The 13,109-nt window shown below is 41.5% G+C and overlaps 1 protein-coding gene across 4 annotated transcripts in view; it reads left to right on the top strand.

The window, feature by feature from the left end:
* Nucleotides 1-12,081, top strand: part of Aagab (alpha and gamma adaptin binding protein) — a 54,622-nt gene extending 42,541 nt beyond the window's left edge. For 2 of the 4 annotated variants that reach the window (XM_004855596.3, XM_021237023.2), the window contains exons 6-10: nucleotides 4,063-4,145; nucleotides 6,982-7,078; nucleotides 10,047-10,151; nucleotides 10,694-10,743; nucleotides 11,364-12,081. In XM_004855596.3, coding sequence (XP_004855653.1) covers nucleotides 4,063-4,145; nucleotides 6,982-7,078; nucleotides 10,047-10,151; nucleotides 10,694-10,743; nucleotides 11,364-11,441 — 413 coding nt within the window. In that variant the 3' untranslated portion in view covers nucleotides 11,442-12,081. The remainder of the gene's footprint in view (nucleotides 1-4,062; nucleotides 4,146-6,981; nucleotides 7,079-10,046; nucleotides 10,152-10,693; nucleotides 10,744-11,363) is intronic. The other 2 variants (XM_021237021.2, XM_021237022.2) reach the window with 2 other exon arrangements.
* The last annotated feature ends 1,028 nt before the right edge of the window (nucleotides 12,082-13,109 follow it).

Below are 13,109 nucleotides of genomic sequence, written 5' to 3'. Positions count from 1 at the left end.
ATTGAACACACATTAGTTCCTATTTATCTGTGTTTCAAGTTACAGTCAACCACAGCCTAGAAATTCTAGAAATATACAGCTCATTAACTTTTAAATTGTGTGCTTTTCTGAGTAACATAATGAAATATTGCTGTCTCCCAATCCATCTTGCCCAAAATGTGAATTACTCATTTGTCCATCATTTCTACATTGTATATGCTACCCACCCATCAGTCATTTAGTAGCCATTTTGGTTATCAGATTGACTGTTGAGATGTGTCAGTGTATGAATTTTACCTAATGGTGCCGCCAGCAACTGCAATACACTAAAGAGAAGCTGTGTTTTCTTTAAGTATCACCTCAGGATCACAAGAAGAAGGAGTTTGGTATAATACATATTTTGAGAGAGGGTGACTATTGTTAAATTGGGTCTATTTTATTACAGTTAGTGTCTCAACTGCATCTAGTTTATAAATTAAACTTTATCATATGTATAGACATATTGAGTATCCCTGATCCAAAATGCTTAGGACCAAAAGATTTTTGGATTTGGGGTATATTTTTTTAATATCTGCACATACATAATGAGATATCTTTGGGATAGAATTTTAACTGTAGCCCTTCATATGAGGTCATGTGTGGAATTTTCCACTTGTAACAGCATACTGATGCTCAAAAAGTTTCAGATTTTAGAGCATTTTGAATTTGAGATGCTCAGCCTGTAGGAAAAGCATTATAGATAGTGTTTGGTATTATTTGTAGTTTTAAACATCCATTAGGGATCTTTGTATAGGTCTGTTGTTACTGGGCTTTGAGGTGCTGTAATCTCCTTTTAGAGGTGATTTCTTTCAGTCCTAAACAAAGAAATGAATGAAACAAGTATAAACGGTGGCAGAGTTTCACATTTATTAAAGGTAGGGAGGAAAATGGAGGGGTAGGGAAAAAATAAGCTCTGCAGAGTGAGCTTGGGAAAAAGGAGGAAAATAAAAATATACCCTGCAGTGTAGGGTGGGCTACCATGAGGGCACACGATAGTGAGTGCTTCATGGTGACTGTCCCTTTTTATATTTTCCATGCCCGTCCCACATCCAGGTCATACTATCAAAAACCTCTGGCGGGGCCAGGGATTTAGCTCAGTGGTTCCTCCACCTGCCTCGCAAGTGCGGGGTCCTGAGTTCGATCCCTGGTACCAAAACAGAAAACAAAACAACAAAAAAACCTCAGGCAGGAAGTCCACACAGGTGCAGGGCTCTGAGAATTGTTCTATGCATGTGTCCCAGGACCTTGTCACACACGTCTCCTTTCCCAGCTAGTTTCAGCCACATCCTATCTTCCTGCCTCAGCTCCCCTATGGGTGAGGAAGAACTACTATTCTTATTGTGCCTTTCAGAGTAATAATCTGTTTTACATAACAGCTTCCCCTTTCTTTGTCCCTGAAGATCCAGAAGTTGAATAAGTAAAGTCATTTATTCCTTCCTAGTCAAGTATCTTGTGGCATCAATGAAACCATAGATGGCTAGAGCAAATTTCAACAACAATCTCATAAAGGAGTAAGTCCTTCTTAATAGGGATGATATTTCCACCCATTGGGTCCTAGAGACAAAAATATCTAGCAAACAAGATTTATGTAATTCTTTTCTCTGAGAAGAATAGTTGTACAGTGGGTGCATGTGGACAGAATTTTTAAAAACATTGAACCAAGCAAAAACAGTTTCTTTAAAGATACAGGGTATAAAATAGTGAAGTCTTTTGAGCAGCATTAGTGTCCAGATACTCTGCTTTGGATAAAAAGAAATGAATTATTTTCTTAATTGTATAAGTTGATGCTTTTAACTTCCTTAAAATATAAGCAGTGGAGCTTAGTGAACTGTCTTGTTAGATGACTGAATTCTCCATTATTTATAAGAAAATACTGAACATCATAATTAGTCTGAAGCTTGATTGTAAACTCAGTCCATCTGTGAACCTTTTAATGTTCTAGTTCTTATTTGTATCTCCATTAAGTAATTGAAGGGAGAAAAAGCACTTAAGCCCAGTAATTTCAAGTAACTGTTAAAAGAGGCTAAAGGATGCCTCTTTGTAACATTTCAGATTTGTAGAGTATAAGGGGCCTCAACCATGTTTAGCAGCCAACTCATTTTACAGATCGGAAAGTTGAGGCACAGATTAATTCGTCTGAGGTCATACAGGCAGCCATAATGGTGATTGAAGTCCTTTATGTCTGACCACTAGTCCAGTTCTCTTTCCACTATTCTTTTTCATAATTTTATCCATTTGAATTGAGACGTTTAGCATTTTTACTGTTTTTTTAAATTGTAAATAATACATAGCATAAAATAATACAATTGTTTAAAAGTCCCTTTGAGTAGATGAATAACACACAAACATGGAACATAAAAGGTTCATGTAATGTGGAGTCCTAACTCCTCCTGTCCCTCTGAGTTCCCTCCTCAAAGACAGCTGCTGTAAAGGAGGAGGCTAAAATTTTAAGAGTACTGTTTTGCTTTAATAACATGTACAAATTGACATTGTACTGCATTATTTTTTATGAGTTGCAGCCTGGCCCGCCAAGCTTAGGGAATGCTCACCCAAGGAAAAACATAAGCCTTTGAATTTAAGTTTGAAAATTACGCAAAGCCCGAGTTAGATGCAGTAATAGAAAGGGGAATTGTCTTACAGCAGTGGTTTATTACGGGATGCTGCCTTTTGTACAGTTAGCCTAAAGTGTAAGAGTGCTCATGTATCCTCCTGACAAGTAAAATCCCCAAGTCTTGCACAACCGCATGCAACTTTTAAAATCAGCAGCACATTGGCCAAAAGAAAGGGCTATGTTGATGTTTGAATAAACATCCTCCTGCTCGAAACAGTGTGGGACACAGGGAGCCTTGGAACTCTTGTGTCCTGTCCTTGCTTTGGTCACACTCAGGCCTTTGGGTAAGGAGGTGACGGGGCCGTGGAGTCCCTGTGAGAGAGGGGAGAGACCTGAGTGGGGCTTGAGGGATCCAGAGAGACAGAGATGGGAGTGGGCTCCGGAAGGGCAAGGTGGGGAAAGTTGTGTTTTTAAGAGAGGAGGTCTTTGGCATCTCTGCTGTTAGACTCCTGGGAGGGCTTTCATGTTCTGCTCTAAGGCAGGGTTTTTTAAACTTTCTGATCCTGAGTCTTCTCTGGAATATTTGCTAAATAGTGAGATTTCTTGGCCTGTGTCCTAAGATGGTAATTCAGGGAGTCTCAGGTAGAATTCTTGAATCCTGGGGTTGTTTGATTCTGTGCATTCTGCTCTAGACTTGTCCTCCATTGAGATGCAGACATGATCCCTAGGGAGCTTAATTGCAGGTGGCTCATTCATCTCAAGTCAGCTTTATTTCAGAATGTGTGTGTGTTCTTTTGGGAGGTGAGTTTTACATTTTTGTGTTATTTTAAAAACTGGAATATTTGTTTATAGTGACTTAAAACATAAGTTCTGCTAATCTTTGCAAATGAAAACATTGAGTGACATTTTTGTATATTGTAATGACACTATCTTTATTGTTGACCTAGACTAATAAATACTCTGGTTTTAAAAAATGTATGCAGAATATGCGGGTCAGGCAGCTTTGTATCACTGTGACAAAATACCCAAGATGACCTACTTATGAGGAGGAAGGGTTTGCTTAGGCTCATGATTTCAGAGGTTTCTGTCCATGGCATCTTGAGCCTGAGGTGAGGCAGCCTGTGGTGGCGGGAACGTACATGGAGGAGGCTTATTCACCTCGTGGTGGCCAGAAGCCCAGGGGGGTTGGGGGCTGTGATCTCAGTCTCCCCTCAAGGGTACCCCAGTGACCTAGCTTTCTCTTATGAGCCCCGACTTCTAATGGTTCCCCTTCTGCCAGTTGTGCCACTGTCTGGAGAGCAAGCCTTTAACACTGGGGGCTTTAGGGAATGTTTTAGGTCCTAGCTGTAATAGTATGGTAATTGATATTAACCATATTTTTTGGCTAGAACTTTGATAATGAGGATATACCCTTCCTTCCATCATCATCACGGCCATTTTAACAATTTAGAATGTAAATGAAGATTCTTGGTGATTGTGTCTTTTCTTTTCAGATAGGAACCAAGGCTTCAGCCTTCTCAATTCATTGGCCGGGACAAACCACAGCCTTGGAACAACAGAGACCCATCACTCAGAGGTAAAGACTTTTCTCGGATCTTTTCTCCTCTTTGACCTTAATTTCTCCTTTTCATTAAGACTCTATACACATTCATCATCTTTTCCTTTCCATTTAAGAGGAGGCAGAGAATATTACCGATAGACGACAGTCTCTCATAGCCCTGTTGTGCCAGATGCCTGCTGGAGGTGGCTCATTCAGCCCCTGTGACAGCAGTCAGCCCTTCTGAGAGGTTTGCAGCTTGGGCTGCTCTGTGTTTTCTCCTAGATTGTATTTTTTAGCCCTCAGTGAGCAGATAGTCCAGTCTCAGTGCTCTGTTCTCAAAGACTCTGGCCAGCACCCTGAAAGCAAGTGCTGTGTTGTCTCTCCATGGATCTTCCTCATCAGCCTCTAAGCAGTTTGTGTTTTGATTATGTATATTTTCACATTTTGAATATAACATGGGTCTTTTAAAATAATTTTTAAAATATGTTTTCATTAGTGCCTAGTAATTTTATAAATCCTGGGTTTCAGTGTGGTATTTCCATACATGCATACACATATATTTGCATCATATCCATTTCCCCCATTACCTTTCCTTTTGTTTTTTATGGCTGAATAATACCCCATTGTGTATACTTTCCATATTTCCTTTATCCATTCATTTGTTGCTGGGCACCTAGGCTGGTTCCATATCTCAGCTATTGAGAATTGTGCTGCAGGATGTTGTGCTGACTTTCATTCCTTTGAGTATATACAAGAGAGTATTACGGCCGGGTCATATGGTAGCTCTACTTTTAGCTTTTTGAAGAACCTCCATACTGATTTCCACAATAGCTGTACTAATTTACATTCCTACCACCAGTGCAGAGGGTTCTTCCCTACCCACTTCCTTCCTTGCCAGTGTTTGTTATTTTAGTATTAACAATAGCCATGTATGGTGGCACACGCCTGTAATCCAAGCACTTGGGAGACTGAGGCAGGAGGATTGCTGCATGTTCAAGACCAGCCTGGGCTACATAGTGAGTTCAAGGCCAGCCTGAACTATATAATGAGACCCTGTCTCAAAAAAAGCCTTTTTGATGGGGCCATGATAGAATCTCAATGTTGTTTTGATTTGCATTTCCCTAATGGATGAAGATATTGAATATTTTTTTTCACATACTCATTGGCATTTGTACTTATTCTTTTGAGAAATCTGTTCTGTTCATTTGCCCATTTATGGATTGGAGCTTTTTTCTTTTTTTTTAGTGGTAAGGTTTTGAGTTCCTTGCATATTCTAGATATTAGTCTAATCCTTTGTTGGAAGAGTAGCTGGCAGAAACATTCTCCCATTCTATAGGCTGTCTCTTCACTCTGTAGGTTTTCTTTGCTGTGTAGAACCTTTTAATTTGATATAGTCCCATTTGTTAATTCTTACTATTATTTCCTATGCTGTTGGAGTCTTATTCAGGAAATCGTTTTTTGGGGGCGGGGGGGCGAAGGCGCTACCTATCAAGTGTTTCCCCTGTGTTGTTTTCTAGTAGTTTCAAAATTTCTGGTCTTTGATCCATTTTGAATTGATTTTTGTATGGGTGAGAGATTTTGATTTTGATTTTGATTTTGTACAGGGATCTAGATTCAGTCTTCTACATAGATACTAGTTTTACCAGCACCAATTTTTTTTTTTTTTGGTACTGGGGATCGAACTAGGGACCTTGTGCTTGCAAGGCAGGTGGCAGAACCACTGAGCTAAACCCCTGGCCCCAGCACCATTTTTTAAAAAAAAACAGGCTGTCTTTTCTTCAACATCTATTTTTGGTCCTTTTGTCAGGAATCAGATGGCTATAGTTGAGTGGGTTTGTTTCCATCCTTCTATCCCATTGATCTGTGTGTCTGTTTTTGTGCCAGTACCATGCTGTTTTTTGTTAAAATGGCTTTGTAGTATAATTTGAAATCAGGTATTGTGGGGCCTCCAGCCTTGTTCTTTTTGCTTAGGATTTCTTTGGCTATTCTTTTGTGTTTCCATGTGAATTTTAGGATTTCTTTTTCTAGTTCAGTAAAGCATATCATTGGAATTTTGATAAAAATTGCATTGAATTCTTAGATACCCTATATTTCCATTTTAACAAAATTAATTCTGCCAATCCATGAACATGGGAGGTCTTTCCATCTTCTAATATCTAACTCCGTTTCTTTCTTTGAAACTTGTAATTTTTTATTGTAGAGCTCTTTCACCTCCTTGGTTAGTTAGGTTGATTCCTAGGTGTTCATTTTTTGAAGCTGTTGAGAATGAAATTATTTTCCTGGCTTCTTTCTCAGCTAATTAATAATTGGTTTATAGAAAAGCTATTGATTTTTTTAAAGTTGATTTTGCATCCTTTTACTTTGCTGAATTTGTCTTTTAGCTCTAAAAGTCTTTTGGTGGCTCTTTAGGGTCTCCATAGGGTCATATTGTCTGCAATTAAGTGTGATTTGACTTTCCTATTTATGTCCCTTCTACTTCTTTTTCTTGCCCAATTGCTCTGGCTCAGATTTCATCTCCTATACTGAATAGGAGTGGTGAGAGTCGACATCCTCCTCTCATCACAGATTTTGGGGGAAATGCTTTCAGTTCTTCCCGCTGCAGTCTAATGTTGACAACATGCATCTCAAGTGACATAAAAAATGTTAGCCAAGTCAGAACACTTGCTAGTTTTTCCTTGAGGGAAACTACTCCTGGGTTAGGGAATTTTTAGCCTCTGAAAGAGGAACGGCCTAGCTGGTTTTTCTTTCCTTACTTCTAGCTCTGTTACTGTTTCTCTTACAGCCAGTGAGGGAGTGTGAGAATGTGAGCATTTTGGAGATTTATCTCTGAAACAGTCTATTAAATTGTTGTCTCTGGATATTTTCCTCAAAGCAGCCCCCTTTGCCAGTGGCAGACAGGACAGAATCCCTCCCGGACCATCGGGGTGGCGCATCCACCACAGCAGATGCCCAGGTCAATAGCACTGTGGGTAAGTCCTAGCTCTGCAGAGTTTGCAGTAGATGTGTGGGCAGACATTGAGGGGCCAGCTGACTGTAAACATGGAGAATGGAAGAAAATGAATGATGTGCTGTTGCCCATGATGTCAGAGGAAGGGGGAAGAATAAATGACAAATACATGTGGGCACCATTTCCTCTTTGGTTCTCTTAGCAGGATCTTGATTCAGATCATCTTAGGTGAGATAGGAAGAACCAGGTGTTAAAACGGCTTTGTAGCTCTGCCTTCCAGTTTCTTTTCCCAGTATTTAACAGTAGCCAGAATTAATGGTGACAAGAATGATGCAGTGTTATATTCATAAGCCCTTTCACATCCTTTTAAAGTTTTTTTGTATCCACTTTCTCATTTGGTAATGAAATTTGGCAGGAAAGTTGTCCTATGCAGTTGATATTGACCCCTAGAGAATTTAATAACTTGCTCAAGGACGTCCTGCATCTGGAACCAAGTCTGCTGTCCAGAGGCAGAAAGCCAAGGAGCTTAGAGTTGACAGTAAATGTTCTTCTGTTGGGGGCACAACTGATACTCCTGCTTTATCATCATGCTGCTGAGCACTCACATGCTGTAACAGCTTTTCAAAGTTGTTTTTTGATTTTAAGATAAGCCATATAGAAAACTCAAGGGATTGGTCATAGAAATATATTAAGAGAAAATTAGATATAATCCTTTTCTTCTCTTTGGTTTGTTCAACTTTCTCCTTTCAATTGAATCTTTCCTATTGGCCTTTAAACCTAAGTTTCTGCCTACACTGTTCTCTTGCTCGGTGGCTACTCTGTGTGACAGGTAAGGCAAGGACAGGCTGATTGGAGCTGGCATTTGTGATCTCTAGTCTTCGAGGCTGATTATTTTTTAGCTCAGTCTTATTTCGGGGAAACGTGATAAAAAAATGTTCTAGATAATGAGATCTAGGCTTTTCATTGTCAGAGAAAGAGGTTATATAAATAGATGAAGAGGAATTCTAGAATGAACCTGCTGGTGTTGGATTGGAATTTAACATATCAGTATGAACTCATGGTTGGAAAAATAAACTTAGAACAATAGGGGAGTAAAGTCAGATATGTATATACATGCGTTAATGTAGATACATGTATTTCCTAGTTCTGCCCACCGCCAGCATCCAAAAGCTACAATATCCCCACAGCAGTGCACACACTGAGCACTCAGATCCTGGCTTCTAAATACCAGGCTCCAGTAAAAGGAACTGGGGTCTGTGAGCAGTGGTTGATGTCATAGCTGGGCCAGGATCATCTTGTGTTGCCAGAAGTAAAGAGGTGCTTAGAAAACAATGCGGGTGTGGAAAAGCCACAGGGACCAGCCCGAGAGATTCCAATGGCTAAGGCTTGAACAATGAGGCAAGCAAAATAAGTTCATATGTGATTAGTATAACTCATAGAATAAATGTGCATGAGTCTGTACTAACGTAAATAAGTGGGAAATGGGCCAGGGATTTAGCTCAGTGGTTCTGGTGCCTGCCTCACAAGCACAAGGTCCCGAGTTCAATCCCCGATACCAATCAATCAGTCAGTCAATCAATGGGAAAGAAAAGAGTCCTCTTCCTTACAGACAAATTCTAGTTCATAAATGCAGAAGGAATGAGGGAAAAATAGAAGATCAACATGGGGCACATACCACAGTAATAGTTTTTGCAGGCAAGCTGAAAATTAGTGGATGAAAGTTTGAATAGGGTTAGGTTATTTGCATAGTCTGGAAATTTGTCCTCTAAAGTAATTAATTATTGATTACAAAGGAGAACATAGGAACCATACTCTGGAGAAACCTGAAAGATCCAGCCACTTTATTACCAGTAATGAGTCATGCTGATATCAGATCCCCCAACAGGAGGCCCCAGGAAAGCACAGCACCTCTGCTGTGGTCTTGCTCAAGATGTCATAAGAAGAGCACATCAGGCCAGACTGAAGGACATCATGCAGAATAACAGCAGTACTTCCCAGGAAAGACAAAGACTGAGGGACACACAGGGGAAGAATAAAGAGCTAGGACAGCCAAATTCTGAACAGGATCCTGGGACAGAGAAAGGATCCTAATGGAAAAAGTGAAGAAATAGGAATAAAGCCTGTGGGTTAGTTAATAGAGTGGAGTCAATATTAACTGTTTTTCAATACTTGTAACAGTATAAAATGTTAACACAGGGTACGGTGGTTGCAAGACCTAAGGATTCTGTACTATTTTGGCAACTCTTTGTGAGATGAAAATAATTTCAGAATTGGCCCAGAAATGTTGGAAGGCACCACAGCAGTGCAGGTGCTGTGACAGCTCGGAGCAGTATCGAAAGAGGCGGCGGAGGGTGGGGGTGGGATGGGGGTGCTCTAAAGCTGCTGGGCCCAAGGAGTGGAAAGTGAGTGGAGTCTGAAAACAAACTTCAATAAAGAAGAATGTGCTGAGTTACAGTGAATAAGGGATCTGTAGTAAGAAAATATCAATTTAAATCGGCTCTGCCTATAAATAGCTAGCTATAATTTATGTGAGTTCATTTTAAAGTTTTCATCTGTAAGCTGTGGATAATGATGTCTGGCCTTATCAGCCTACATGGTCGCTGTCAGTAGTAGATGTGACAATATCTGTTGTGCTGTAAAGTGTGGCATCACTTTTGGTCACTGTTGTGAATCAGTGTACCTAGCAGAGCACGTGTGGCATTCAGAAGTGGAATCACCTAGATCTGGGTTCATTTAGTAGCTGTGACCTAAGCAAGTCACTCCAGCCCGGACCCCTGCTACTCCTTTCCTCACAGTGCTATAGGGTTACATTCGGTTTCTATGCATTGGCGGGGATGAGAGCAGCCAAGTGGATGAGGCATGGTGAACTGTAGGGTGGGGTGTGCTGGGCACGCAGTCCCTGGCCACGATCATTGAAGCCAGCATTGCCACCTTAGGAGTCTGGGTACTTGGCCCAGGCATAACTAATGTGTTACAAATCCCGATTTCAGATCCCATGTTAGACCTGGATATTCAAGAATTAGCCAGCCTTACCACTGGAGGAGGCGATTTGGAAAATTTTGAAAGACTATTTTCAAAGCTAAAGGAAATGAAAGGTAATGGACTCCGTTGTTTCTGACATAGTCCCATATTAATGCTCATCTATTTTATGCAGTAGGATTTTATTTTGTAAGTGCTCTATTGGATTTGAGTCTGGTCTTAGCTGTACTGAGAAATTTACCTACTTCAGGGCAAAGGCATCCTCTGTTGAGATAATTTCCTTTCTTCATTCTCTTTCTTCTTGCTTTTCCATATTCTTGTGCCTCTCTTTTTTTCGGTGTGTCTCATTAACATGGCATCTCTCAGGCCCCCACCGATTTACTTATATCATTTCCATCTGGAAAGTTTGGAAGACTTAAACTTCCTAAAAGCAGTGATGACCACACTGTAAACATACATCTCTGAGGGCCAGGGATTTAGCTCAGTGGTTCTGCTGCCTGCCTCGCAAGCGCAAGGACCTGAGTTCCATCCCTGGTACAAAAAAACAAAAACATACATCTCTGAAACCCTCGTCCCACCTTCCCACGTTAGAACATTCATACACTCCAGATTCCCTTATGCTGCCAGACAAGTTTCTTAAGATATATTTTCCCCCTAGACAAGGCTGCGACGCTTCCTCATGAGCAAAGAAAGTTGCACGCAGAAAAGGTGAGAAAATCAGTCAGGTATTTATGGAGTACCTACAAAAGGTCCGGTGTTGTCATATATCACACTTGTGTACTTCTAAAGGGTCTTAGGGTGAGCTTTCATTGGATATTAACTTATAACGAAATATTTGTATAATAGTAATACAGTTAGTTCAGTCAAAATAAGATTCTCATATGTATGTTGAGTGACATGGAACCTTCATTAAGACTTGGGATGTTTGTCTTCCTAGCTTTGGGCCGGAAGACTCTTAGCTGCTTTGTTATAACCAACACAACACATGTTCTTGGCAGGAAACAGATATGGTTGATGGTATTCCATTATATGTATGTATCATAATTTATCCAGTTCCTGTTTGGAGATTTAGGCTAACAGTATGTTTATCTTTTTGCTTCTGTAAATAATGAAGCTATGCATATCCTTACACATCTCTCCATACACAACTCTGGTCATATCTTAGCTTAAATTCCTAGATGTGGAAGTCCTGGGCCAAAGGGTATTTAAGGATTTCAGTTTTGCCAGAGGGCTGGAGGGCAACGTGTAAAAATTTAGATTTCAGTTAGTACAAGGTAGGACTGAAATTCAGCTGTTGCCTAAAACTTGTTGCCTCCTTCTCTCCACAGGTGGCCAAGGCCTTCTGGATGGCAATTGGGGGAGACAGAGATGAAATTGAAGGCCTTTCTTCTGATGAAGAACACTAGATTATTCCTACTAGGTTTGACTGACAAAGATGCTAGTGGTCTCTACCGGAGATACTTCCCTACTCGAGCCAGTTAGATCTTGCTGAGATTCCCACTATTATGTTGGCTACTGGATTTGTTTTTAGGGTCCCCCTTAATGTTAGTTTTCAGTAGGGAGTTCTGGAGTAGTCTTTTTCCTTCAGTGTAAGAAAGTGAGAAGTACAGTGATAATAATGAGAATTTCTCAAATATATATTTTGTTCTAGGAATGGGGTAGGCTGAGTCTCAGAGGTCTAAGTGATTTGCCCAAGTTACAGAAGAGGGAAGCCAAGCAGCCCCTCCCAGCTAGCCTTTGTGTCAAGTTCCCTGCATCCACACTTCATTCCCCAGGCCAGGAGCTTGTGCATGATGAAGGGAATTTCCCTACCCAAAGAGCTTACATCTCTGAGCTCTGTGCTTTTGCTCGGAAGAAAAGAAGTAGCTCCAGATTCAATCTGTGCTGTAGTATGAGAGGCTGGGCAAAGTCGGTGGCCCCTGGGTTTATGTCTAACTTAGCGCTTCTGAGTGTTTCTTTGAAGTGTGGTGTCTGAGCTTGCACTACAAAGAATTGGAAAACCAATGTGTATTTTTAGACTGCAAGAAATAAAGCAAAGGTTTCCTATCTGGTGCGGATTAGAGAAGCCCTCTGCCGGGACGTCATGGGGCATGTGTGAGACTCGAAGGGTTCCGTGTGGGTCACGGAAACAGTGTGCTAGTGACTGGGGTGGTTGTGTCGCCATTATGTGAAGACTCTCTTCTGCCTTATCCTTCTCCCCTGCTGCTTGAGATGCCAGAGCTGTGTTGTCACACTTCAACCCTCAAAACAAGGCAAGTGTCCCCCCTTTGTGTTTGGAAGCCAGACAAATCATTGCCACCGTAGGCACACCAAGCAGGGGTGAAGCAGTAGGCAGTGTGCACCTGAGTGCCATGTTTCTCTCCCAGCATGGAGGGCTCTTCCCTGTGTGCCCTTTCAGGCTATAGCCCAGGGGATAATCCTTTGTCCTTTATCCAGGGCCATGTGGGAGGGGGTCAGCCCCAGAGGAACCAACCATCCAAAGCAGAGTTTCAAAGGAAGACTGGAGTAAAAATCTCAATTTCTTATTGTGGTAGATACTTGAATAGTATCCGTCATCCGCCTTCTCTGATCTGTCACCGCTGTGGCTCCAGACTGGCACAGCACTGGATGGTGGTGCTGGCATGCAGGCCGGGTGCTCGTTGTGGCCGAGCATGGCCTCTAGACCTGCTCACATGGCATGGAGGGAACACAGGGTAGGTCACGAGCAAAATCAAGCTTCAAGCCTGCTCTGGTACCACTGTGTAGGCCTTGCAGAGCCCGAGACAGAGCAGTGGATGGAATGTTGCAGGGGCCACCTGAGCCACCAGGGAGGGGAAGCTTGCTGAGTGGAGCCTTCAGGAAGAGGCCCAGGAACAATGGACACTTGCTTGCTCCCTGTGTTTGGGGCGGGGGGGCGGTGTTGGCTTTTTTGAAGTTGTTTGCATCCATGGTTCAGTGCTCTCCCCTCCCATCAGTGGAACTAATACTTCTTTGAGGTGACTGTGCTTCCTTGAGGTGATGTTTCTTGAGGTTGTTACCCCTTGATTAAAAATGGAAGGGAAGTTGGCTTTGAGGTTGACAGAAGGTAGAACACA

The sequence above is a fragment of the Heterocephalus glaber genome, unplaced genomic scaffold (assembly GCF_053883595.1).
Source record: "Heterocephalus glaber isolate CG9 unplaced genomic scaffold, H.glaber_assembly_v1.0 deba00001689, whole genome shotgun sequence".
Taxonomy (NCBI): domain Eukaryota; kingdom Metazoa; phylum Chordata; class Mammalia; order Rodentia; family Bathyergidae; genus Heterocephalus; species Heterocephalus glaber.
The sequence above is the reverse complement of the archived record's forward strand: the minus strand, read 5'-3'. Positions and strand labels throughout refer to the sequence as shown.